The sequence below is a fragment of the Pelodiscus sinensis genome, chromosome W (assembly GCF_052426305.1).
Source record: "Pelodiscus sinensis isolate ZL-2025 chromosome W, ASM5242630v1, whole genome shotgun sequence".
NCBI lineage: Eukaryota > Metazoa > Chordata > Testudines > Trionychidae > Pelodiscus > Pelodiscus sinensis.
The window spans coordinates 6,587,529-6,613,509 of record NC_143084.1 but is presented as its reverse complement, the minus strand read 5'-3'; the positions used below and the strand labels follow the sequence as shown (position 1 = coordinate 6,613,509).

At 49.9% G+C, this 25,981-nt stretch overlaps 1 protein-coding gene across 1 annotated transcript in view; it reads right to left on the bottom strand.

Annotated features, from left to right (window-relative positions):
• Nucleotides 1-25,981, bottom strand: part of LOC102451575 (citron rho-interacting kinase-like) — a 353,172-nt gene that overhangs the window by 197,525 nt on the left and 129,666 nt on the right. Inside the window, 3 exon segments of the mRNA XM_075897800.2 lie at nucleotides 3,727-3,780; nucleotides 5,581-5,778; nucleotides 7,522-7,696. Of these exon segments, the coding sequence (XP_075753915.2) occupies nucleotides 3,727-3,780; nucleotides 5,581-5,778; nucleotides 7,522-7,696 (427 nt within the window).

Here is a 25,981-nt window from a genome sequence, read left to right as displayed (position 1 = left end):
AGTTTTTGGAGAATGTTGGGGATACCGTCTTGGTACAAGTGCTGCAGGATCCGACCAGGGGCCGTGTGCAGCTTGACCTGCTGCTCACAGAGAGGGAGGAATTAATAGGGGAAGTAGAGGTGGGTGACAACCTGGGAAGCAGTGATCATGAGATGGTAGATTTCAGGATCCTGACCAAAGGAAGAAAAGAGAGTAGCTTACAAAAAGTGGAAACTTGGACAGATGACTAGGGAGGGGTATAAATGTATAGCTCGAGAATGCAGAGGAGTTATTAGGAAGGCGAAAGCACAATTGGAATTGCAACTCACAAGGGATGTGAAGGGTAACAAGAAAGGTTTCTACAGGTATGTTAGCAAGAAGAAGGTGATCAGAGAGGGTGTGGGGCCCCTACTGGATGAGGGCGGTAACCCAGTGACAGATGATGTGGGGAAAGCTGAAGTACTTAATGCTTTCCTTGCCTCTGTCTTCATGGACAAGGTCGGCTCCCAGACTAATGCGCTAAGTGACACAATATGGGACGAAGGTGGACAGCTCTTGGTGGGGAAAGAACAGGTTAAGAATGATTTAGAAAAGCTAAACGTACACAAATCCATGGGTCCAGACTTAATACATCCAAGGGTACTGAGGGAGTTGGCAAATGTCATTGAGGAGCCTTTGGCCATTATCTTTGAAAAGTCGTGGAGATCGGGGGAGAGCCCGGATGATTGGAAAAAGGCAAATGTAGTGCCCATTTTCAAAAAAGGGAAGAAGGACGATCCAGGGAACTATAGGCCGGTCAGTCTTACCTCAGTCCCTGGAAAAATCATGGAGGGGATCCTTAAGGATTCCATTTTGAAGCATTTGGAAGAGGGGAAGGTGATCAAGAATAGTCAGCATGGATTCATGAAGGGCAAGTCGTGCCTGACCAATCAGATTAGCTTCTATGATGAGGTAACTGGCTCTGTGGATATGGGGAAGTCAGTGGATGTGATATACCTTGACTTTAGCAAGGCTTTTGATACGGTCTCCCACAATATTCTTGCCAGCAAGTTAAGGGAATGTGGATTGGATAAATGGACGGTAAGATGGATAGAAAGATGGCTGGAAGGTCAGGCCCAGCGGGTAGTGATCAACGGCTCGATGTCAGGATGGCGGTCGGTTTCTAGCGGAGTGCCCCAAGGTTCGGTTCTGGGACCGGTTTTGTTCAACATCTTTATGCATGACCTGGATGAGGGGATAGATTGTACCCTCAGCAAGTTTGCGGATGACACTAAGCTGGGGAAAGAGGTAGATATGCTTTAGGGCAGAGATAGGGTCCAGAGTGACTTAGACAAATTGGAGGATTGGGCCACAAGATCTCTGATGAGGTTCAACAAGGACAAGTGTAGAGTCCTGCACTTGGGACGGAAGACTCCCAAGCATAGTTACAGGCTGGGGACCGAATGGCTAAGTAGCAGTTCTGTAGAAAAGGACCTGGGGGTTACAGTGGATGAGAAGCTGGATATGAGTCAACAGTGTGCCCTTGTAGCCAAGAAGGCTAATGGCATATTAGGTTGCATTAAGAGGAGCATTGCCAGCAGATTCAGAGAAGTGATTATTCCCCTTTATTCGGCTCTGGTGAGGCCACATCTGGAGTATTGTGTCCAGTTCTGGGCCCCCAATTACAGGAACGATGTGGATGCATTGGAGAGGGTCCAGTGGAGGGCAACCAAAATGATTAGGGGTCTGGAGCATATGGCCTACAAGGAGAGACTGAGGGAGTTGGGTCTATTTAGTCTGCAGAAGAGAGGGGGGGGGATTTGATAGCAGCCTTCAACTTCCTGAAGGGAGGTTCCAAAGAGGATGGAGAGAGGCTGTTCCCAGTAGTGACAGATGGCAGAACAAGGAGCAATGGTCTCAAGTTGTGGTGGGAGAGGTCCAGGTTGGATATTAGGAAAAACTATTTCCCTAGGAGGGTGGTAAAACACTGGAATGGGTTACCTAGGGAAGTAGTGGAGTCTCCATCCCTAGAGGTGTTTAAGTCTCGGCTTGACAAAGCCCTGGTTGGATTGATTTATTTGGGATTGGTCCTGCCTAGAGGGGCTGGACTTGATGACCTTCTGAGGTCTCTTCCAGCTCTATGATTCTAAGAACAATCCGTTTCACACAGAATGAGAAGTGACTGTCTAGGGAGGAGTATGGCAGAAAGGGATGTAGGGGTCATAGTGGACCACAAGGTAAATAGGGGTCAACGGTGTGACACTGTTGCAAAAAAAGCAAACATGATTCGGGGATGTATTAATAGGTGTGTTTTGAGCAAGACACAAGAAGTCATTCTTCTGCTCTATTCTGTGCTGATTAGTCCTCAGTTGGAGTATTGTGTCCAGTTCTGGGCACCACATTTCAGGAAAGATGTGGAGAAATTGGAGGTCCAGAGAAGAGCAACAAAAATGATTCAAGGTCTAGAAAACATGAGCTATGAGGCAAGGCTGAAGCAATTGGACTTGTTTAGTTTGGAAAAGAGAAGACTGAGAGGGGACATGATAGTGGTTTTCGGGTATTTAAAAAGGTGTCACAGAGAGGAGCGGGGAAAATTGTTCTCCTTGACCTCTGATGATAGGACAAGCAGCAATGGGCTTAAATTACAGCAAGGGAGGTTTTGTTTGGACATTAGGAAAAACTCCCTAACTGTCAAGGTGGTTAAACACTGGAATAAATTGTGTAGGGGGTTGTGGAATCTCCATCAGTGAAGATATTTAAGATGTCTATCCAAACTGCTCTGTCAGGGATAATGTAGACTATTCTTGGTCCTGCCATGAGGGCAGGGGACTGGATTTGATGCTCTCTCAAGGTCCCTTCCAGTTCCAGTATTCTATGATTTTAAGGATGAAAAGCCATTTTCTACCTGTTTTGCACTTTCTTACAACACCTACAATGGTGGAAAACTGACACTGTGGAGTAGCCACTGACGATGGGAGGGGATAACCCATGAGAGGCAATTGGTTCAGCTAATAGAGGAAGGACAGAAAGACTGAAGAGACCTGCATCCAATTCTTACACAAATGATGGTGGTCAATGTTTGACACTTCTGGAATTTGTATGTCATCGAAAGATCGATGTCATCATGGTCCACACAGCATCATAAAGAAATAGGCAAAAAGAGTGCAGATCTGGGAAAACAGCTAATGATAAGGAACGCAAAATCTAGAACATCTGTCCCATATGAATGAAAAACATCAAAAGATCTCTCAAGTAACAGAATATGTAAGTTAAGAATCTACTCCTTTGAACAAGAGTAACAATTTATTTATTCAGGAGCACAGGACTTCTTTCCCCTCCTGAATTAAAGCCCTCCTTAAAACGCAGAGTGGCAAAACAGCTCCTTCACGCTGGCCTAGGTCTACAATATAGCTCAGGAGTTGTACAGGTAGACTTTTCCTTTCCCTTATAAAAGGGGAAAACAATCTATATCTCACATTTTTGCAGCTGCTGCGCCATTCTTACTAGCTGCACTGCAATGAGATATCTAAATTGACTTCCTCCTGAAAAAAGGATGAAGGACAGTGCCAATTTTAAATCAAAATAAAACCTGTAAATTGAGGTTTAATTGAGGCCTAAAAGAAATCAAATCCAATCAGGCTAACTCCTGTTAACTCCTTGAAGGCAAAAGCCCATGTCAGGAGCAATTGTCATCAAGGAGTATATGAGTTTGTTTCTTTCCTTATCCTTAATTTCAAAATAACTCAGTGATCTGTATTTAATACTCACTGTGCAGCTATTACGAAGGGCTTCAAATTTACGCTGGATTTCATCTCTATGTGCCTAAAGGAGGTAAGAAGTTAATCATCAATTTTTCATACATTAGAATCCAACATCTGTTGCTAAATAAACTGCAGAACAATCTACCAGCAAGCGTGGAAGACAGATGTTGTAGGCTATTAAAGCACTCTGTAGGGAGTGATTAAGTCACATCCTACTTAAAGCACACTCATGCTCACGATTCTGAGCTACTTTAGCAAAATGTAAAACAAACAAACTGGATGATGCAAAACATTCCATTTTAAGTGATCTCCCAGGTAAGTGATTATTTAAATGTTAAATGTGTATCTTCACTTAAGATAATTTGAGTAGTTGTTTTTTACTTCCACATCTGGATTAATACAACACGTAACATGTTTTTAATATACATATTTTAATACTTGCAAAGACAAGTCTACAGATAAGCACTGTGTAAGCTTCCACAAACTGCTCTGCTAATCTACCTCAATCCTACCCCGAGGAACTCCTGTTTCGTCCTAAGCCCCTCCCAAACAGTGACTGAACTAAATAATGGTTTCTTTGGAAGATGAGTCCAAAGTATTAAAAGTTGTAAAGCATTTTTAAAAAATGAAATAATGCATGCATCATTTTACTTCCTTATTAACAAGCCAAGCATGATAAAGCAAAGCTCATGATGGTCTCTCTCAAGATTCACTCAGACTGTCAAACTGATTTAATTTGTGACTAATATCATATGCAAGCTCAGGCCTTAATGGATGAAAGGCTAGTGCACTAGCACATCCTATCCCCTTTCTTTATTCAAGATATTTTCCTTACAACCAAGAGACTCAATAGGAAAAGTTGTTCAGCAGAAGTCCAATGTGATAAATTAAGTTACCTTACTAGAGCAGGCAATGCAAAAAAGACCCTCAAAACAAAACAAAAATCCCAACCCAGTAAACTGGACTAATGTGACAGGAAGGTGCCAGATTGGAATCTTACAAAAGCTGGCACAAAAGCACTACCATTTCACCAGAACAGTTGTGGTAATATCTGCTTGAGCAAGCACAGATCACAAACATTCTTCTGTTTTGATGGAGAGTTCTTCCTACCACACCAACACATCATTCTATTGGCATGGCAGCTAACAACTCTGTCAAGTTTTCAAATTTAAGTGGGACCATCTTAGTTTCGAGCAAATAGAACTGTTTTGTATTTAAGATGAACTGCTGATATGCGCTATTCAATTACTGTAAGTCAGTCATGTTGCTGTTGCATTTTCCTTAAAATCTATTACTCAGCATATACCAGTTTAGAACAACTCTGAGTGAATGATCTCTTCCTCACCCCGGGGATATCCAACAGCATTGGCATACACAAGCACCAGTATTCAGCTGAAACCCCATCCCACCTGAATAGTGGTAATAACAGGAATAAGGATTCAATAAGTTGGCACGTCCGCAGGAGCAGCAAGTTGAAAATCCCATGACAGACAGACAAGAACAGTGGCTGCTTAATAGAAAGATTGTCTAATAAAAAGCAAAAAGTCAAAGTCCTACAGTAGGAATAATTTAGTGTGGGGCTTTCAGCTTATCAAGTAAACTGATGATGTTCTCACAAATAGACAACAAGCACAAGTATGTTTTGAGAGACAAAAATGCTGACATTTTAGCCACCCCTGCTCCTTCCTCAATCCAAGGCACATTTCATACGTTGTATTGCAAAATAGGGGGAAAAAAAGCAAAATTTAAGTTGAACAACCTCAAAGCTAAGAAGTTAGGACACTTATTATGAAGGTGTATCAACATTCTGTCAGATCTGCAGGGATAGCTCATAGTACCAATCCAGAAGTATAGGACTCACCGTGAGAGCTTGAATCTCCTCCTCTGCCTCAGCTGTAGTCTCCTCCAATTCAGTTTTAGCCTCACGGAGCTGATTCTCTAGGTCTGATCGTGCAACTTGAAGGCCTGAAATCTGAGATTGTCTCTCCTGGAGGGTCAACTGTAATTCTGTTAATTGTTGTTTCAGTTCCAGCTTTTGTTCTTCATGCTCTAAGCTAACCTGCAGAGAAACAGCAGCAGCGGACTATGACTTACTAATAAGGAAATGGAGAGTACAGTTCTTATATTTGTTCATTTCAAACTAGAGGCCTATCAGAGAACTGCACTCGGGGGGGGGGGGGGGGTGTCTACACAGCAAAGTAATTTTGTAATAACAGCTGTTATTCTGAAATAACAATGAGAGCATCTACACAGCAATTCCATTATTTCAAAATAATTTTGAAATAACGGACAGCTTATTCCAACTTCTGTAAACCTCATTCTACGAGGAATAATGCCTATTCCAAAACAGCTATTTTGAAATAAGGCATGTGTAGATGCTCCACTTCTTCTATTTCAAAATAACCCCTCACCAGGGCCATTCTAAGTTATTCCTCCTGGGGCTCTAAATCGAGATAGCACATCTACATTAGGGAAGCCTGCCTCAGACTAATTTTGAGGCTTCCCTGCAGTGCAGATGTGCTATTTCGAAATAAGCTATTTTGGAATAACTATTCCAGAATAATTTATTCTGAAATAACTGTGGAGTGTAGAGGTAGCCTGGGATTGCATGGCAACACTCCAATGTAATGTCAGATTTGGATGGCTTGGTTTAAAAAAAAAAAAAAAATCAGACATGAGGATAAGTATCCCCAGGATGCTGCTTCATCCAGCACTTGAAAACACTCATTTGGTTTGAAAAATGTTCAAAGATAAAATTATATGGCATTCCGAAATGGAAACTAGGATATGAGAGTAATGCCATCTGTTATAAATATATATCAAATGTTGATTTAAATAATTGTGACAATATGAAAGTTAAAGTATAATTTGTGTGATTATCTTCCATAGTTGCAAGATAATCTATTGCATTTGAGGTTCAGTAAGAAGAAATTATCAATATTACCTTGAATATATAAGAAGATCTATTTCCTGCACTGATGCAACATCATGGCAGATCCTAATTACCGTGGCAGAGTTGAGAAAATAGTTTAAAGAAAGAGTTCCAATTTAACTTCCTGCTGCTGGCTCATTTATATGCCCTCCAAGGATTCCCCTGGGGCAAAAATCACCATTCAAGCTAAAATACTTTATATAAGATGCCTGACTCCTCATATTATTGCAAGTGAATCTGCCCATAATATTGCAGATCTGTGAACAACAGACCTGCCAGAAAACCTCACACTAATGTCTAGCAGCTTGTGGCTAATTAAAGGAATGACATTGGACATCCCAAACATCTTAGCCAAAGTAGAGTTCTGTCTTCCTTAAGAATTAGAGGAGAGACTGCAGGGAAGGAAAAAGAAAATTAACCTGGGAACATGAGGTGGTTCCAACCTATTTCTGCCCGCTGTCCTTTTTATTCAAAAAGAATATAAAAATTTGATTCTTCAAGTCTGCAACTGAACAGAAATGAATTACCCAACTAAGCATATATACTGTACCCACCACCATTATATCTGGGCACTGTTACAGGAGGTTATACAAAAGGATATAAATGAATATGGTTCTAAGAAAGCAAGCTGATCTAGAAACTCAGACTCTGCCAGTCTAAGAAATAAAAACCCAAAATAGTCATGCATAACGCTTTCCAGAAAGCGGTACATTTCTACTGTTACAGAAAATGATGCAAAAGTGGGTCATTCAGCTTGTCATTATCCTGAAGTCCTGAAAAATAAAACTACTACTTAATTGTAATTTTCACAGCTCTCCTTGGAATGGGATATACCCAACTACATCAGTCTGCAAAGGATTAAATTTTCACCTCTCGCAGTCTAGTCTCTAATTCCAACAGCCGGTTCTTATCAGTATGTTCCTGAAGACTTATCTTCTCCAATTGCTCTTCTAGTTTTTGGTTCTGGGCCTCTAACTTCCCAGCCTGTGTTTCCAAGTAGAACTTCTGCTGTCTGAGCTCTGAGATCATCTCCTCCTGGGCTTTCCTGATAGGAAAACAAAAAGCAGCATAATTAAGATACATTTAGATTGTGTAGTTTCATTGGCATAAAAGTTTCCTAGTAAGCAGAATGGGATCATACCACAATTAGCTTTTTCTATTTTAAATTTCACATCCCCTTTATGTAAAAAATATGGTCTTTTATGGCGGCTTCTGCATAGATCCCCAGATGATTAAACTAAGTAAGTGCATCAAGTAGCTCAGATTTCATGGTTTTGCAGGCTGTATATCTGCTTGTACATGGAGAAAAGTGAACACCAAACCTTGGAAACCTACAAGAATGCTTGATCTACAACTCATTCTTAGCTTTCACATTTTCCTTGTCATTTGTTTTTCCATCTGGGGAAGAAATGTATGGAAGTTACTGCTCCCAGCATTGCGACATTAGATTTCCAATTTAAACATCAAAGGAACTGACACTGGCTTCACTGCATACAGATTAGTTCTGAACCTTGGAAACTTGCTAGGAAGCCAGTCTGACCAATGCTTTAGCAAACTTTTGCTCTGACAAACTCTCATGTATGCAAAGAACACACAATTAGTTCTCCCAAAATATTCACACTCTGGTAACATCTGCTACAGGCAATTATCTATATTTTCACTGAAGACTTGATAGATGCCCTAATTGAAAAATAATAGAAAAGCTTTTTCTGAATTAGTGGTGGCACTATTACAATCATATTGTAATACATTTGAAAACTTCCATTCAGGTTCTTCACAGAGCTTACCGACATGAATGAACTCATATGCAGAAAAACACTGAGATAAGTGGTATTATCCCTCTCCCAGAGAAATCATGTGGGTTGGCCAGGATCACATAACAGAGCTAAAAATAGAACCCAGAACTTCTGAGTCACATTCCTGTGCTTTAACAAAATCATCCTTTCCCCCTTTTTAACCTCCCTCAGCTGATTACTGACAGCCATAACTGTCCAACTAGCCTGGGAAACAGTAGAATGAGAAATGACTCCATCTCCTTCATTCATTAGCTTTCTTAGCTACTGATAGAACAAAGGCTAGTTGGATTCCATGTTTCCTTGAAGGCTCTAACTGCTAACTGTCCATTTTGATGATGCTCAGTTTTATGGATTCAAATATGGTTTAATCACAGATTTTCCTCTCCATGGATCATCACCTTGTAAGTGGTGGAGAGGCTTGAGTGTTCCAATGACCCTGAGAGCGATGCTGCTTGGAGTCATGTGCTCCCTTAGGGTCACCCATGACAGAACCATCATGGGCAAGGTTTCAGACAAAGCGTGAACCAAAAAGCCCTCAATGGCAGAGCAGACAGAGGATAACTGCACAATGGAGGTGAAACTATTGTGTAATGTTACAGCAGCTGTGAAGGTGGATGAAGGCTGCAGCAGATAGAGGATCTCCAATCGTCATGGTGTCCATGCCATTGGTTTCTAGCCCTCTATCTGTCAAGGACAGTGTGGTGACTGTTGTGCACCCATCTCCCCACTTTAAAAGAAGTCCCGCACAGGCGTCTTCCAGTTTTTGGGAAAACAGCACCTGCACAAGTCAAAAGTCTGGTGGCGATTAGCGAGTGGCGATGGGAAGAGGACAGTGAGATCTGGAAATTCCTAGTCACAGACCAACACGCAGGTGGTGGGTGTGTGATTCAGTCGTCTTGCTCGAGGACTGAGGCAGGTTGAGCATCTCGGCTGCTGCACCCATGACTGAGCAGTCCTCTTTAGGGCCCACTCTGCTCACCCCACATGGGGAGGGGGCTAGAAAAAGTGCCTTAAAATAGTCTTCCCTCTTCCCATTGGCTGGATAGCCACATCCAGCAGGATCACCACCCCAGCAGTCGAAAACGTAAGAAACTTTTCAACTTTGGAACCTGGAACACATGCACCCTGATGGACAAGTCAGACAGTGACCGACCAGAGCGACACATAGTTATCATTGCTCGTGAATTCAATCGGTTTAACATCGATATTGCTGCCTTGTCTGAAACTAGAAGAGCTGATGAAAGACAGGTGAGGGAGGAGAAAGGAGGATACACCTATTTCTGGAAGGGAAAATCTTTAGATGAACCTCGATTGTATGGAGTAGGCTTTGCTATAAAGAAGAAGCTCGTAAGGTGCCTCTCTGAGCTGCCAGTAGGCATCAATGAGCGGCTTATGACGCTCCGATTTAGGCTCACCAAAAACCAACAGGTAAGTATTGTGAGCGCCTATGCACCAACAATGGACACCGGTGAGGATGTAAAGGAAGATTTCTACTCTCAGCTGGAAACCATTTTATTGGAAACCCCTAAAGAAGATGGGATCATTCTTCTGGGGGATTTCAAGGCACGTGTTGGACGAGACTCAGACCTGTGGAAAGGAACAATTAGGAAAGAAGGAGTTAGCAAAAGCAACTCGAATGGAATCCTGCTCCTGACCAAGTGTGCTGAACATGAACTTATCACTGTAGTGGGGCTCTATTTGATAACATGGGACCGTGGGCGGCCGAAGTCCGCCCACGTTCTAAAAGCCCCTCCCCTAGCCTTGCAGGAGGGACAACTGGACCCATGTCCAACTGGTTACGGGGGACAAATAATGACAAAAGGCTCAAGGGGTGCAGGTCACAGGTGTAAAAAAAGGGAACCAGATGGGGACACCGAGCAGAGAACCCCAGACAGCACCCACTGCTCCTTGAAGCTGTCAAGGGAGCCAGTGGACGCCGCCCAGAGGAACTCTGCTCGGATACGTGACACAAGGGAGGAACAGAAATAGGCCCCACAGTCGCAAGGAACCCCCTCATCCAACATCCTTCTCCTGGTATTGTATATGGTGGCTTTAGCCAGGGCCAGGAGGAGATTGACGAGGCAGTCCCGCAATTTTGTGGGGCCACGGATAAGGTGTGCGTAAATGAAGAGGTGGGGGGAAAAGTGCAGCCAGAACCGCAATAAGAGGTTCTGGAGGAGCCAGAATAGGGGTTGCAACCTGGCACATTCCAAATATGCGTGCGCCAGGTTTTCCCTCACGCTGCAAAAGGGGCAGCTGTCCAGGAGAGGGGTGAACCGTGCCAAGTACACACCCATGCTCACGGCTCCCTGAAGGAGCCGCCAACTAATGTCCCCGATGGGCCGCGGAAATAGGGTGGAATACATGCTGGCCCATGGGGGTCCCCCACCCTCTACGGGTCTTAGATAGTCCTGCCACTTGGCATCGGGGCGGGACATGAGGGTGGGGAAATGCAGAGGGTGGAGCACGAGCGTGTACAGATGTTCTCTAGGCGTGGTTAGAAAGCACGATAAAAAGGGGCCAGATTAAAAAGGGATGGAGGGTTTGCAGTAAGGGAGGGGCGGGGTATACAGATGGTGGTCCGTGAACGGGGCTGGCCGGACGCTGGAGGAGTGGGCTCATGCCAGATGGGACCAGGAGAGGTAAATGCGATCCAACCGGGAGTGACTCGACCGCTCGTCCCCCACCCGGACGTAAGCAAAGGTGGTGCTGTCATCCAGGTGGTGGTCTCGCCAGACGTCCACCAGGGAGTGATGGTCCACAATCTCCCTGAGGACGTCTGCTGCAGCCTAGCAGTTCGCGAGTCCTACACGGTCCCGGTCATCGAGGGTGGTGTTGAAATCTCCACCCAGGACCAGGCACTCGCGAGGATCCAGAGTGCCGAGGAAGGTGGCCTCCTGCCGGTAAAAGGTGACCTGGTCCGGCCCTGCGTTCGGGGCGTAGACATTGACCAAGTTCAACGTCAGCCCCTCCACGCAGGCCCGGACGTGCAGCAGGCGGCCTGGGACAACCTTAGCGGTCCCCAGCACCTCGGGCCGTAGGGCAGGGGAGAACAGGGGGTATGTCTACACTACAAAGTTAGTTCGAACTAACGGACGTTAGTTCGAACTAACTTTCATAGGCGCTACACTAGCGCTCTGCTAGTTCGAACTTAATTCGAACTAGCGGAGCGCTTAGTTCGAACTAGGTAATCCTCATTTTACGAGGATTAAGCCTAGTTCGATCTAGCTAGTTCGAATTAAGGGGTGTGTAGCCCCTTAATTCGAACTAGTGGGAGGCTAGCCCTCCCCAGGTTTCCCTGGTGACCACTCTGGCCAACACCAGAGAAACTCGTCTGCCCCCCTCCCGGCCCCAGACCCCTTAAAGGGGCACGGGCTGGCTACGGTGCCCGTGCCAGGTGCAAGTCTGCCAGCACCCAGCCAGCAGACCCTGCACCTGGCATGGCTCAAGCCAGCCACCCGATACCCCCCAACCCTCCTCCTCTTCCCGGGACCAGGCTGGCGGCTCCCGGGAGCTTGCCCGGGACCGCAAGAGGCGGGCACCCGCCTGGGCTAGTGCGGACATCGTGGACTTCGTCCACGATCTCCGCACTAGGCACAGGAAAGTGGCCGTCTAGGGCAGGAGAGCTGCCAGCATGGCCACCCAGGAGCAGGTGTGCATGAAAATCAAGGGGGTCCACTGAGACCCCCGACCCTGAGCCCTGAGCTTACAATGGCCGTCCTGGGTCAGACCAAAGGTCCATCTAGCCCAGTAGCCTGTCTGCCGACAGCGGCCAACCCTAGGGACCTTGGAGGGGATGGACCAAAGACAGTGACCAAGCCATTTGTCTCGTGCCATCCCTCTCCAGCCTTCCACAAACCTTGGGCAGGGACACCACTCCTACCCCCTGGCTAATACCACTCCATGGACCCAATCTCCATGACTTGATCTCACTTCCCTTTAAACTCTGTTCCAGTTCTAGCCTTCACAGCCTCCTGCAGCAAGGAGTTCCACAGGTTGACTCTTTGCTTTGTGAAGAAGAACTTTCTGTTACTAGTTTGAAGCCTGCTACCCATTCCTTTCCTTTGGTGTCCTCTAGTCCTTCTTTATGGGAACTAATGAAGAACTTTTCTTGATGCACCCTCTCCACCCAACTCCTGCTTTTAGAGACCTCTATCCTGTCCCCCCTCCGTCTCCTCTTTTCTAAGTTGAAAAGTCCCAGTCTCTTTAGCTTCTCTTCATATGGGACCTGTTCCCAACCCCTGATCATTGTAGTTGCCCTCCCCTCTCCCACCCTCTCTCTTCCCCTCTCCCACCTCCTTTTCCCAGTCTCCCTCAGTTTTGTTCAATAAAGACAGATTCCATTTTTGAACACAATTGTCCTTTATTTTGTACATCAAGAAAAGGGGCTAGGAAAGGGTAAGTGGAAGGAGGTGAGGGAGGAATGGGGTACGAGCCCCCGATGGGGAGGACTGGGCTGGCTCTGCGGGCTTCTGGGGGTGGAAGCTCTCCTGCAGCCCCCCGATTGCCCCCTCTCCCCAGATGGCAGCCTGCGGCAAGTGCAGCCGGGCTGATGGCCGAGTGCTGTGATGTGCCCAGTGTGGGCACTCCGGGCACTCCAAGCCAGGACTGCTTTGCAAGCGGGGCACCCCTGAGAACTGTCTGTCCTGGGTGGGGGTCGGGTCCCTTTAAGCGCAGCCCTCGGCTAGCCTGAGACAGCATCTCCACGCTCTAAGTCCTCCTCTGATGCCCTGCCGGCACTGCTTCCGACCATCCTTAAGCCTGGTTCAGGGTCCACTTAATGTGGACATGCTAGTTCGAATTTGCAAAACGCTAATTTGAACTAGTTTTTAGTTCTAGACGCGTTAGTTCGAATTAGCTTAGTTCGAATTAACTAATTCGAACTAAGTTAGTTCGAATTAGCACTGTAGTGTAGACATACCCAGGGTGACCACCCCGGCCGAGCGAGCACCGAGTGGCTAAAATGCACCCCGTCCCCCCACTCCAGCCGCCAGCCAGCCTCGACGGCTGGAGTCATATGGGTCTACTGCAGGAAAGCCACCAAGTACCCCCCCTCCCGAAGGAAGGAGTGCACCCGGCTCCTGCGGAGACCCACCCTACAGCCCCAGGCATTCAACGTAGCGATGGTGGTGTACTTCATGGCAAGGGCTGGGGTGGATCCTCATGGGCGGGGTGATCGTCGGCCTCCCGCAGGCCTTGCAACAGACCGCTCCCCGACCCGAAGGCGAGGAGATTTGGAATTTGCATGGAATTTGTGGGCCCGCCGTAGGCCGCGATGTCCCACCTCTTGGTCCCTCTCCCCTCCTGCAAGAGGGCCCTTGTGGCCCCCAAGATAGAATGGAAGTCCCCCCAGCGCCGAAGGGCGCGCTCCACCTTCCCTTTAGCCCCGCGGGTTTCCGCAAGGAATTGGCGGAGCTTGGCCCCCAGCGCTGAGGGGGTACCGGACGTTTCCTCTGTCTGGGCACCCTGAAGGACCTCGCGGGCCACAGAGACGGGCAAACTGGGGTCCGAGCTACGGCGCGGCGCCAAGAATGATGGCACCGCACTGCCCGGTCCTGACCCACAGCAAGGGAAGGGGTGGCGGAGGGAACAGAGCAGCCCCTATGGAACTGGGAATTGGGGACACAAATACCACCCCCTGAGAGCCGCCTGCAGGTAACGGGAACGAAACCGCTCCCGTGGGGGTGGCAGTAATAGAGGGATGTAAGGGCAATTGGGAAGGGACAGGCATCACAACGGAGGCGGGAACGGAGGGGGGTTGTGGGGGAGATAGCGGGGGAGTGGATTCCACAGCAGGGGCGGGAAGAGGGGCGGGCTCAGGGCCGGGCAATGGGTCAGGGGTAGGAAAGAAAGCATCGGTAACGGTGGGGGAAGGATCGGGAACGGAAGGGGATTCAGGGCTGCAAACAGGTTCATAAAGGGCAGGGTCGGGACCAAGGGCGTGAGCAGGGGGGAGGGAAGGGTTGGGACGGGAAAGGGCATGGGCATTTCGGGCAGGGTCAGAGGGATGGTCTCCCGAGTTTGGGCCACCGAGCTGCGGCGCCTCCCCAGTGGGAACTAGGGTGGCAGGGACAGGAAGGGTGGATTGTTGTCCTGCCCCATCCACAGAAGAAGGGGGGACCCCAGGCTTGAGACCCGGCCGCTCGGCACCGGTCGTCGCCCCTAAAGGCTCGACAGTTTCGGCCCCGGTGCTCGGGCTGGTGGGTAGCACCAGGGGGTGCCCCAAGTGTAAGGACGGGGTCGACCACCGGGGGCATAGGGTGAGGGTCAGAGTCAGGGAGAGGAGGGGGCGGCGCCACAGTGGCATCGCCCAGACCGAGGCCCGCTGGTGGAGGGCCGTCATCCCCCTGGGTAAGCGGGGTCAGACCCAGGGCCTCGATCTCCTCGAAGATGGAGCTCAATTCCATCCCCTCAGCCCCGGAACACTCCCCGCCAACCGCCGAGGCGACACTTACCTCGGTGGTGACTGCGGGGGGTTCAGCTGGTACCAGGCCTGGAGGAGCTCCACCCGAGGCCTCCTCAGGAGTGGGCTCCGCAGGGGGAACGATGTCGTCCCCCCGCGCTGCCACGGCATCCTCGGCCGGCGCCTCCTGCTGTCACTCGTCGGGGGAGTTCTCGGCAGCATTGGCCCCCCTCGGGATCTTACAGAGGGGGGCCTTCCCACCTTCCTCATCGGAGGGGGGAGATTGAGTCCGCAAACGGCGGGATCTCCGCTTCCCCCGACGAGCGTCCAGCCCTCTGAGGCGGAGGTGGAGGGCTGGTCGGCAGGGGCAAGGCGGGGGGGCGCAATTGATCTTGGGAGGGGCGTTGAGGCAGGGGAGGGAGAGCGGGGGGGAGGGAAACCTCCATCTGGGGGGAGCCCTCTCCCTCGCCCGGCAACGGCTGCGCCACCCTCTCCTCCTCGGGCCACGCAGTGCTGGATGGAGCGGAAGCGGGGCCCGCCTGCTCACTCGGGCACGCCGTCGGTTAGAGGAGGGGCAGCCGCAGAGGCCGGACTACCGGGGGGGGCTGGCAGTGGTAGGGCCGGCGCCCTCCCGGGCCCCGGGGGGCCCAGACGCCTCCCCTGACCAGGCCAAGAGGCAGTCCCTCCGAACATGCCCCATCGCCTGGCAGAGGAAGCACCGGGCCTCACCTGGGGTATGTCTACACTACCCCGCTAGTTCGAACTAGCGGGGTAATGTAGGCATACCGCACTTGCAAATGAAGCCCGGGATTTGAATTTCCCGGGCTTCATTTGCATAAACTGGGCGCCGCCATTTTTAAATCCCTGCTCGTTCGAACCCCGTGCCGCGCGGCTACACGCGGCACGAACTAGGTAGTTCGGACTAGGCTTCCTAGTCCGAACTACCGTTACTCCTCATTCCACAAGGTTTCGATGTGGGGCGAGGCGGCGACCTGGAGGCAACGGACTCCATGCCTCCTGGTCATGGTGGGAAAGGGGCCTCGGCCACCAGGGATGGAGCTGGAGGCGGCGGTCGGGGCTGATGATGCGGCGGCACACTGGGGGGGCGGCAGCGGCCACCTGGGTGTACGCTTTGGGGGCTGGAGGTGGATCACCCCCAGAGCCGGTGAGGGGAACAGCAGGGGAAGGAGGGGCTGCGGTAGATGGCTGGGCTGCAGTGGCCGCAGGAGTTTTAACTTTCCGGGCTGGGCCTTTGCCCTTCTTCCCCCCTCGGCCTTTTTTTCTGGCCGAGGTAGAGGGTCCACCCATATCAGGGGGGACATCGGCCGTGGCAGGCGCGGGGCCCGGGTTAGGGGTCAGGAGGTCAGCCGCAGCATTTGACAGGGTCAGTGGCACCGGGGGACCTTTGGGACCTGTGAGGTTAAGGGAGGAGGCCAGAACCTCCTCCATCATGGTGGAAGGGGGCAGGCGCTGGGGGAGGTGGGAATTGTGGGGAGGGGGTAGGAGAACTCCTCCCCGGCTTTGAGTCGGCAGGGGAGGAGTGGGAACCAGTAAGGGAAAATGGGGAAGGCGGACATCCACTCTTCTTGGGGGGGATAAGGGGGGTCAATTGGAAGGGAAGGGTTGAGGAGAGGTGCCAGCCACTCCTCCCCGCTAAGATGGAAGCTGGGGAGGGGGGCTGTGACACTTGTGGGGAGTAGGGGGACCGGGAAGGGGGGATGGCGGCCGCTACTCCTTGCCGGCTATAGGCAAAGGAGGAGGGTGCAAAGCAAGGGGCGGAGGGAGGGGAAGGGAAGGGAAGGGTGAGGGGCAACCACCCCCTCCTGCCAAGTTATTGGCAGGGAGGGAGGGCGCTGATAGGGGGTGGGCACTCATGGGGAAACTGAAAAGGGTATGTCTACACTACCCCGCTAGTTCGAAATAGCGGGGTAGTGTAGGCATACCCAAAGGGACTAGCAGCCACTCCTCTCTGTAAAGATACTGCGTGGGAGGGGCGCTAGAGGGAGTGGTAAGGATGCAAAGGTGGGCGGGGGGGGGAAGCAGCCGCTCCCTCCTGCTTGACTGTTTGCAGGGAGGAGGGGCACTGACAGGGATAGGGCACAAGCAAGGGACCCGAGAGGGTTTGAGGCCAGCGGCCACTCCTCCCCGCAAGGCTGGAAGCAGAGGAGGAGGGCGCTGGCAGGGGGTCGGGTAACAGGTGCAGGACGGGGGCCGGCTCCTCCGGATGCACTGGGATACAGAAGGGGACTATGGGGCCGTCGGGGGGGAGTGCAATGTGCAAGGGGGCTAACTAAAAAGGAGGGGGAAGGAAGGGGTCGAGAGCGGGCCGCGGCAAGGCCGCCTTCACCTCCTGGAGTAGGCGCAGAGGGGTTCGAGGGGTGGAGAGCCCCATGCGTTGAGCGAGCGCTCGGGGATCCACCCAGTCCCCCCTGTCGTAGTCCAGGAGGTCTCCGACCATGGTGGTTTCTGCCAGGATCAGCCTCCGGCGCACCGAGGGAGACTCCGCCACCTGCACGCACAAGGCTGGATTGTGGAGCAGGGGCTCCGCGAGGAGGTCTGCTCCCTCGGAGGCCACAACGGACCTGGTCGCCGAGAAGAGCTTCCAGGTCTGGCGGAGGTCCTGGTAGAATTCCGGCAGCTCTGAGAGGTCTCGCGGAAGACCCCTCGGGTGGATAAAAAAGAGCTGCCGGTCGTATCGGAGCCCTCGGAGGCGGCGGAGGAAGGCGCGCGCCAAGGTGCCCCATGCCGGACTACCTGCACTGAAGAGGAGTCTTTGCAGGGCCTGGAGGCAGAAGGTCCGGACCTGGCTGCGCACGCAGACCAGGCCCTGGCCCCCCTCCTCCAGGGGGAGAGACAAGACCCCTGCAGAGACCCAGTGCAGTCCTGGCCAAAAGAACTCCAAAGCTGTCCTCTGGAGCTTGGCCAGGACCTCCGGGGCCGGGCGCAGGGTATTGAGCCGGTGCCAGAGCATGGACAGGACCAAGTGATTTAGCACCAGCGCTCTCCTGCGAAGGGAGAGGCACCGGAGCAGTCCTGCCCATCTCCGCAACCGCTCACCCACCCTGGCCTCCAAACCTTGCAAGTTTTCCGGCGGAGAAGGATGCGTGGCGGATAAATAAACGCCCAGATAGAGCAGCGGACCCGCGCTCCACCTGATGGCCTGAAGCGCGGGCGGGAGGGAGCCGGCCTGCCACCCATCCCCGACCACCAGGCTAGAGCTCTTGACCCAGTTGACCCGGGCAGAGGAGGCTGCCAAGTAGATGGCTTGGCAGGCCTCCACCCGCGCCAGGTAGCCCGGGTCCTGGACCACGAGGAGCACGTCATCGGCGTACGCCGACAGGACCAGCCGCAGCTCCAGCTCTCGGAGCACCAACCCCGTCAGCCTCCTATGGAGGAGACGGAGGAAGGGCTCGATCGCCAGAGCGTACAGCTGGCCTGACAGCGGACACCCCTGATGTACCCCCCGCCCGAAGCTGACCAGCTCGGTCACGGTCCAGTTGAGCCTGACCAAACACTCCGCGAGGGCGTACAGCACCCGGAGAAAACCCACAAAACGGGGCCCGAAGCCGAAGGCCTGCAGGGTGCCCAGGAGATACCCGTGGTCCATCCTGTCGAACACCTTCTCCTGGTCCAGGGACAGGAGGGCGAACGACAAGCCGTCCCTACACCCAAGCTCCAAGAGATCCCGGACCAAATACAGGTTATCAAAATGCTACGGCCCGGGATGGTGTAGGTCTGGTCGGGATGGATCACGTCCGCCAGCACGGACCGCAGTCGCAGTGAGATGGCTTTTGCTACGACCTTGTAGTCCGTGCTGAGGAGCGAGACGGGACGCCAGTTCCCTAGGTCGCGGAGGTCCCCCTTCTTCGGCAATAGGGCGAGCACTGCTTGCCTGATGGGGTGGGGCGCTGAGTGGCCGCCTGCTGAGGCAGAGGATGAGGAACCCCTCCAACCACCATGTTGGGCTACGGCTGACCCTGCCCAGCCCCCTGACCAGAAGCCAGGGGGCGGGGCCAGAGCTATAAAAATGCAGCCGGTGGACTCCGTCAGGACTGGGCCTGCAGAGGGGCCAGAAGCTTGCTCAGGGCTGGGAGCCTGGGACTAAGACCTGGCCAGGTCCTCCCACCTTCTTGTGGCCAGAGGCTGACTACCTGCTCCCTATCTGGGAGGCCGAGGCCTGGCCCAGCCCACCTACCCTAGCAGACCCTGTAAAGAAACCCGAGGGCCAGCCTGATTCCATGCCCCAGCCCCTGCCCAGGTACCGGGAGAAGCTGCTGCTGCTGCCAAGGCCAGAGGCTTGGCCCGAGACCCCGACAGAGACCCTGTGGACTGGCCCAGACGCCTGCACCAGGAGACCGGCTGAGCCCTGCAGACCTGCAAGCCACTGGGACCCCAGTGGGATGAGACCACTCTGGACTCCCTGCCTACGCCGCCAGAAACCCAGGTACCAGCTGAGGGGGAGAAAGGAAGTGGCCCAGGGGTTAGTGGCGGCTGTTAAAGGCCCCAAGGCCGGCACGTTTCAGGCTGGAGCCCCTGCTGAGCCCGTAGCAGCCAGAATTGCTACTCCTAGGGTCCTGGGCCGGGGCGCAGTGGAGTGGGTGGGCCTGCACCCCCCCCCCCCACCTACTGGGTGGCAGTCTCCCCCTCTCCACTGCCACAGGTGATTAGCCTGCACCCCTCCTGAACAAGGAGCCCCCAAACCTGATCTGTTGGTTTGCTTGGTGCCATGCCCTGAACCAGGGCCTGGCCAGTCCCTAGAAACAGACTGCATGTACTTCTTTGCTGCCACGCCCTGAACCAAGGGCCTGGCTGAGTTATAAACTGACTCATGGATTGTTCGTTGCCACGCCCTGAACCAGGGCCTGGCCTATCCCTGAAAAGGGGCTTTGTGGACTTGCTGCCTACCCTAGGGCTGGGCCTGCATAGCTAAGCAGACTTTGTTGTGTGCAGCCCGCCTGAAACAAGGCCGGGCATGGACTTGTGACATGGGTTTGGCTTAAAGGGACAGTGCAGTGGGGCGGAGTGGCTGCCCACTGACTCAGAGGAGGAGGAACCCCTCCGGGAAGCCAAGCTGGCTACAATCACAAACACCCTTTTTTGACAAAAGGACAAGTTCAAAACATTTTGGAGACACCCACGTTCAAAGTACTAGCATCTTCTCGATTAGGTCATAGTTCATGCTCGAGATCACATTTGGCGTACTTCTCTCGAGCCATCATAGAATACTAGGACTGGAAGGGACCTCGAGAGGTCATCGAGTCCAGCCCCCTGCCCTCATGGCAGGACCAAATACTGTCTACACCATCTAACCTACTCTTAAATATCTCCACAGATGGGGATTCCACAACCTCCCTGGGCAATTTATTCCAGTGTTTGACCACCCTGACAGTTAGGAACTTTTTCCTAATGTCCAACCTAAACCTCCCTTGCTGCAGTTTAAGCCCATTGCTTCTCATCCTAACCTCAGAGGCCAAGATGAACAAGTTTTCTCCCTCCTCCTTATGACACCTGAAAACTGCTATCATGTCCCCCCTCAATCTTCTCTTTTCTAAACTAAACAAACCCAATTCTTTCAGTCTTCCTTCATAGGTCATGTTCTCTAGACCTTTAATCATTCTTGTTTCTCTTCTCTGGACCCTCTCCAATTTCTCCACATCTTTCTTGAAATGTGGTGCCCAGAACTGGACACAATACTCCAACTGAGGCCTAATCAGCGCAGAGTAGAGCGGAAGAATGACTTCTCGTGTCTTGCTCACAACACACCTGTTAATGCATCCCAGAATCATGTTTGCTTTTTTTGCAACAGCATCACACTGCTGACTCATATTCAGCTTGTGGTCCACTATAACCCCTAGATCCCTTTCTGCCACACTCCTTCCTAGACAGTCGCTTCCCATTCTGTATGTGTGAAACTGATTGTTCCTTCCTAAGTGGAGCACTTTGCATTTGTCTTTATTAAACCTCATCCTGTTTACCTCAGACCATTTCTCCAATTTGTCCAGATCATTTTGAATTATGACTCTATCCTCCAGAGCAGTTGCAACCCCTCCCAGCTTGGTATCATCGGCAAACTTAATAAGCGTACTTTCTATGCCAATATCTAAATCGTTGATGAAGATATTGAACAGAGCCAGTCCCAAAACAGACCCCTGCAGAATCCCACTTGTTATGCCTTTCCAGCAGGATTGTGAACCATTAATAACTACTCTCTGAGTATGGTTATCCAGCCAGTTATGCATCCACCTTATAGTAGCCCCATCTAAGTTGTATTTGCCTAGTTTATTGATAAGAATATCATGCGAGACCGTATCAAACGCCTTACTAAAGTCTAGGTATACCACATCCACCGCTTCTCCCTTATCCACAAGGCTTGTTCTCCTATCAAAGAAAGCTATCAGATTGGTTTGACATGATTTGTTCTTTACAAATCCATGCTGGCTGTTCCCTATCACCTTGCCACCTTCCAAGTGTTTATAGATGAATTCCTTAATTAATTGCTCTATTATCTTCCCTGGCACAGAAGTTAAACTAACTGGTCTGTAGTTTCCTGGGTTGTTCTTATTTCCCTTTTAATAAATGGGCACTAGATTTGCCCTTCTCCAAAGATTATATCTAGAGTCTCAGATACCTCCTCTATCAGCTCCTTGAGTATTCTAGGATGCATTTCATCAGGCCCTGGTGACTTGCGGGCATCTAACTTTTCTAAGTGATTTTTAACTTGTTCTTTTTTATTTTATATCCTAAACCTACCCCCTTCCCACTAGTATTCACTATGTTAGGCATTCCTTCAGACTTCTTGGTGAAGACCGAAACAAAGAAGTCATTAAACATCTCTGCCATTTCCAAGTTTCCTGTTACTTTTTCTCCCTCCTCACTGACCAGAGGGCCTACCCTCTCCTTGGTCTTCCTCTTGCTTCTAATGTATTTATAAAAAGTCTTCTTGTTTCCCTTTATTCCTGTAGCTAGTTTGAGCTCATTTTGTGCCTTTGCCTTTCTAATCTTGCCCCTGCATTCCTGTGCTGTTTGCCTATATTCATCCTTTGTAATTTGTCCTAGTTTCCATTTTTTATATGACTCCTTTTTTATTTTTAGATCATGCAAGATCTCGTGGTTAAGCCAAGGCGGTCTTTTGCCATATTTTCTATCTTTCTGACACAGCGGAAATGCTGTGACAAGTGCTGAGCAGGTGCAAGCTGATCAATGACAAGTGCTGAGCAGGTGCAAGCTGCAGGTTCAAGATCTGAAGGATCCCATTAAGCATGACCACTTCCAAGCAGTATTAGAAGAAAAGCTTCCTTCAGTTTCTTCCAGAAACTCTGATGAACCTTGGCGCCAGCTGAAAGCAGCAATCATTAATAACGGTGATGATAGGCTACCACACCAGAAAACATCAGGACTGGTTTGATGAGAATGATGTTGAAATTGAGCAGCTCATCAATGAGAAGAGCACTTTGTGCTTGGCAGAATGATATAAATTGCAAGACAAAGAGAGAAGCCCATGCTAAGGCAAAGGCAGAAGTCCAGTGTAAAACCAGATAACTCAAGAACTAAGGGTATGTCTACACTACCCCGCTAGTTCGAACTAGCGGGGTAATGTATGCATACCGCACTTGCTAATGAAGCCCGGGATTTGAATTTCCCGGGATTCATTAGCATAAGCGGGGAGCTGCCATTTTTAAATCCCCGCTGCTTCGAACCCCGTGTAGCGCGGCTACACGGGGCTCGAACTAGGTAGTTCGGACTAGGGTGCCTATTCCGAACTACCGGTACACCTCGTTTCACGAGGAGTACCGGTAGTTCGGAATAGGACCCTAGTCCGAACTACCTAGTTCGAGCCCCGTGTAGCCGCGCTACACGGGGTTCGAAGCAGCGGGGATTTAAAAATGGCGGCTCCCCGCTTATGCTAATGAAGCCCGGGAAATTCAAATCCCGGGCTTCATTAGCAAGTGCGGTATGCATACATTACCCCGCTAGTTCGAACTAGCGGGGTAGTGTAGACATACCCCCTGTGAGGCCAGGGGAAAGTAAAGTTGTGGGGGCAGCAGCAGAGGGTGGCAGCCATGCCCCTCCCCTACCACTGTCTTCAGGGTGGGAGAGTGTCCTTATGGGAGGCAGATCTCTAACTCAGGCCGAGATGGAGTTCTTCCTGCAGATGAGGTGCTTAGAAGCAGAAGAGAGAGAGAAGCAAAAGCATTTGGAAAAGAAAGTGGAAGTGGAGACAAGGCACTTAGAAGCAGAGGAAAAGCAAAAGTGTGTGGAGGTGGAAGTAGAAATGAATTCGTTAGACGATGAACTGGACAAAGCTAAGAAGTTGGGCACTCCAACTACACTGACTAAAGACCCTGCTCCAATGAATGCTCCCCAAACCAAGAAATACCCGGTGTACCAGGTAGGAGATAATGCAGAAGCCTTGGTGAATTGTAAAAGACCAGTACACGATGGAGCTCAGATCACAACTCAGTGAACCCTTAACAGAAGTAGCAGCTGAAATGCCTGGGGAACACACAAATAATTATGAACTTTTTATGGACTTGTTAAATAAGAGGCCAAAATTAGGATGGGGCTCACCGCTGAACATGCCCATTGCTGTTTCAGAGCCCTAAGGTGGAAACCACATGTGGCATTGCCCCAACATGCCTACCAGATTAAAAACATACGAACATAAGAATGGCCATACTGGGTCAGACCAAAGGTCCATCCAGCCCAGTACCCTGTCGGCCGACAGTGGCCAATGCCAGGTGCCCCAGAGGGAGTGAATCGAACAGGTAATGATCAAGCGATCTCTCTCCTGCCATCCATCTCCACCCTCTGACAAACAGAGGCTAGGGATACCATTCCTTACCCATCACGGCTAATAGCCATGAATAGACTTAACCTCCATGAATTTATCTAGTTCTCTTTTAAACCCTCTTAGTCCTAGCCTTCACAACCTCCTCAGGCAAGGAGTTCCACAGGTTGACTGTGCGCTGTGTGAAGAAGAACTTCCTTTTATTTGTTTTAAACCTGCTGCCCATTAATTTCATTGGGTGGCTCCTAGTTCTTATATTATGGAAACAAGTAAATAACTTTTCCTTATTCACTTTCTCCACACCACTCATGATTTTATAGACCTCTATCATATCCCCCCTTAGTCTCCTCTTTTCCAAGCTGAAAAGTCCTAGTCTCTTTAATCTCTGCTCATATGGGACCCGTTCCAAATCCCTAATCATGTTAGTTGCCCTTCGCTGAACCTTTTCTAATGCCAGTATATCTTTTTTGAGGAGACCACATCTGTACGCAGTATTCAAGGTGTGGGCGTTCCATGGATTTACATAAGGGCAATAAAATATTCTCCGTCTTATTCTCTATCCCATTTTTAATTATTCCTAACATCCTGTTTGCTCTTTTGACTGCCGCTGCACACTGTGTGGACGTCTTCAGAGAACTATCCAGGATGACTCCAAGATCTCTTTCCTGATGAGTTGTAGCTAAATTAGCCCCCATCATATTGTATGTATAGTTGGGGTTATTTTTCCCAATGCGCATTACTTTACATTTATCCACATTAAATTTCATTTGCCATTTTGTTGCTCAATCACTTAGTTTTGTGAGATGTTTTTGAAGTTCTTCACAGTCTACTTTGGTCTTAACTATCTTGAGCAGTTTAGTATCATCTGCAAACTATGCCACCTCACTGTTTACCCCTTTCTCTAGATCATTTATGAAAAAATTGAATAGGATTGGTCCTAGGACTGACCCTTAGGGGTAACTAGTGGTGTTCCCCCTCCATTCTGAAAATTTACCATTTATTCCTACCCTTTGTTTCCTGTCTTTTAACCAGTTCTCAGTCCATGAAAGGATCTTCCTTCTTATCCCATGACAACTTAATTTATGTAAGAGCCTCTGGTGAGGGACCTTGTCAAAGCCTTTCTGGAAATCTAAGTATACTATATCTACTGAATCCCCCTTGTCCACATGTTTGTTGACCCCTTCAAGGAACTCAAACAGATTAGTAAGACATGATTTCTCTTTACAGAAACTTTGCCCAACAAATTACGTTCATCTACGTGTCCGACAATTTTATTCTTTACTATTATTTCAACTAATTTGCCCGGTGCTGACGTTAGACTTACCGGTCTTTAATTGCCGGCATCGCCTCTAGAGCCCTTTTAAAATATTGGCGTTACCTTAGCTATCTTCCAGTCATTGGGTACAGAAGCTGATTTAAAGGATAGGTTACAAACCATAGTTAATAGTTCCACAATTTCACATTTGAGTTTTTTCAGAACTCTTGGGTGAATGCCATCTGAGCCCGGTGACTTGTTACTGTTAAGTTGATCAATTAATTCCAAAACCTCCTCTAATGACACTTCAATCTGTGACAAGTCCTCAGATTTATCACCTACAAGGGACGGGTCAGGTTTGGGAATCTCCCTAACATCCTCAGCCATGAAGGCTGAAGCAAAGAATTCATTTAGTTTCTCTGCAATGACTTTATCATCTTTAAGTGCTCCTTTTGTATCTCGTATCAGAGGGGTAGCCGTGTTAGTCTGAATCTGCAAAAGCGGCGAGGAGTCCTGTGGCACCTTATATATAAGGTGCCACAGGACTCCTCGCCGCTTTTGTATCTTGATCATCCAGGGGCCCCACTGGCTGTTTAGCAGGCTTCCTGCTTCTGATGTACTTAAAAAACATTTTGTTATTACCTTTTGAGTTTTTGGCTAGCTGTTCTTCCAACTCTTTTTTGGCTTTTCTTATTACGTTTTTACACTTAATTTGGCAGGCTACGTCTAGACTGGCATGATTTTCTGCAAATGCTTTTAACGGAAAAGTTTTTCCGTTAAAAGCATTTGCGGAAAAGAGCGTCTAGATTGGCACGGATGCTTTTCCGCAAAAGCACTTTTTGCGGAAAAGCGTCCGTGCCAATCTAGATGCAGTTTTGCGCAAGAAAGCCCCAATTGCCATTTTCGCCATCGGGGCTTTTTTGCGCAAAACAGTTTTTAGCTGTCTACCCTGGCCCTCTTGCGCAAAAGCATTTGCGCAAGAGGGCTTTTTCCCGAGCGGGAGCAGCATAGTATTTGCCCAAGAACACTGACAATCTTACATTAGATCATCAGTGTTCTTGCGCAAATTCAAGCGGCCAGTGTAGACA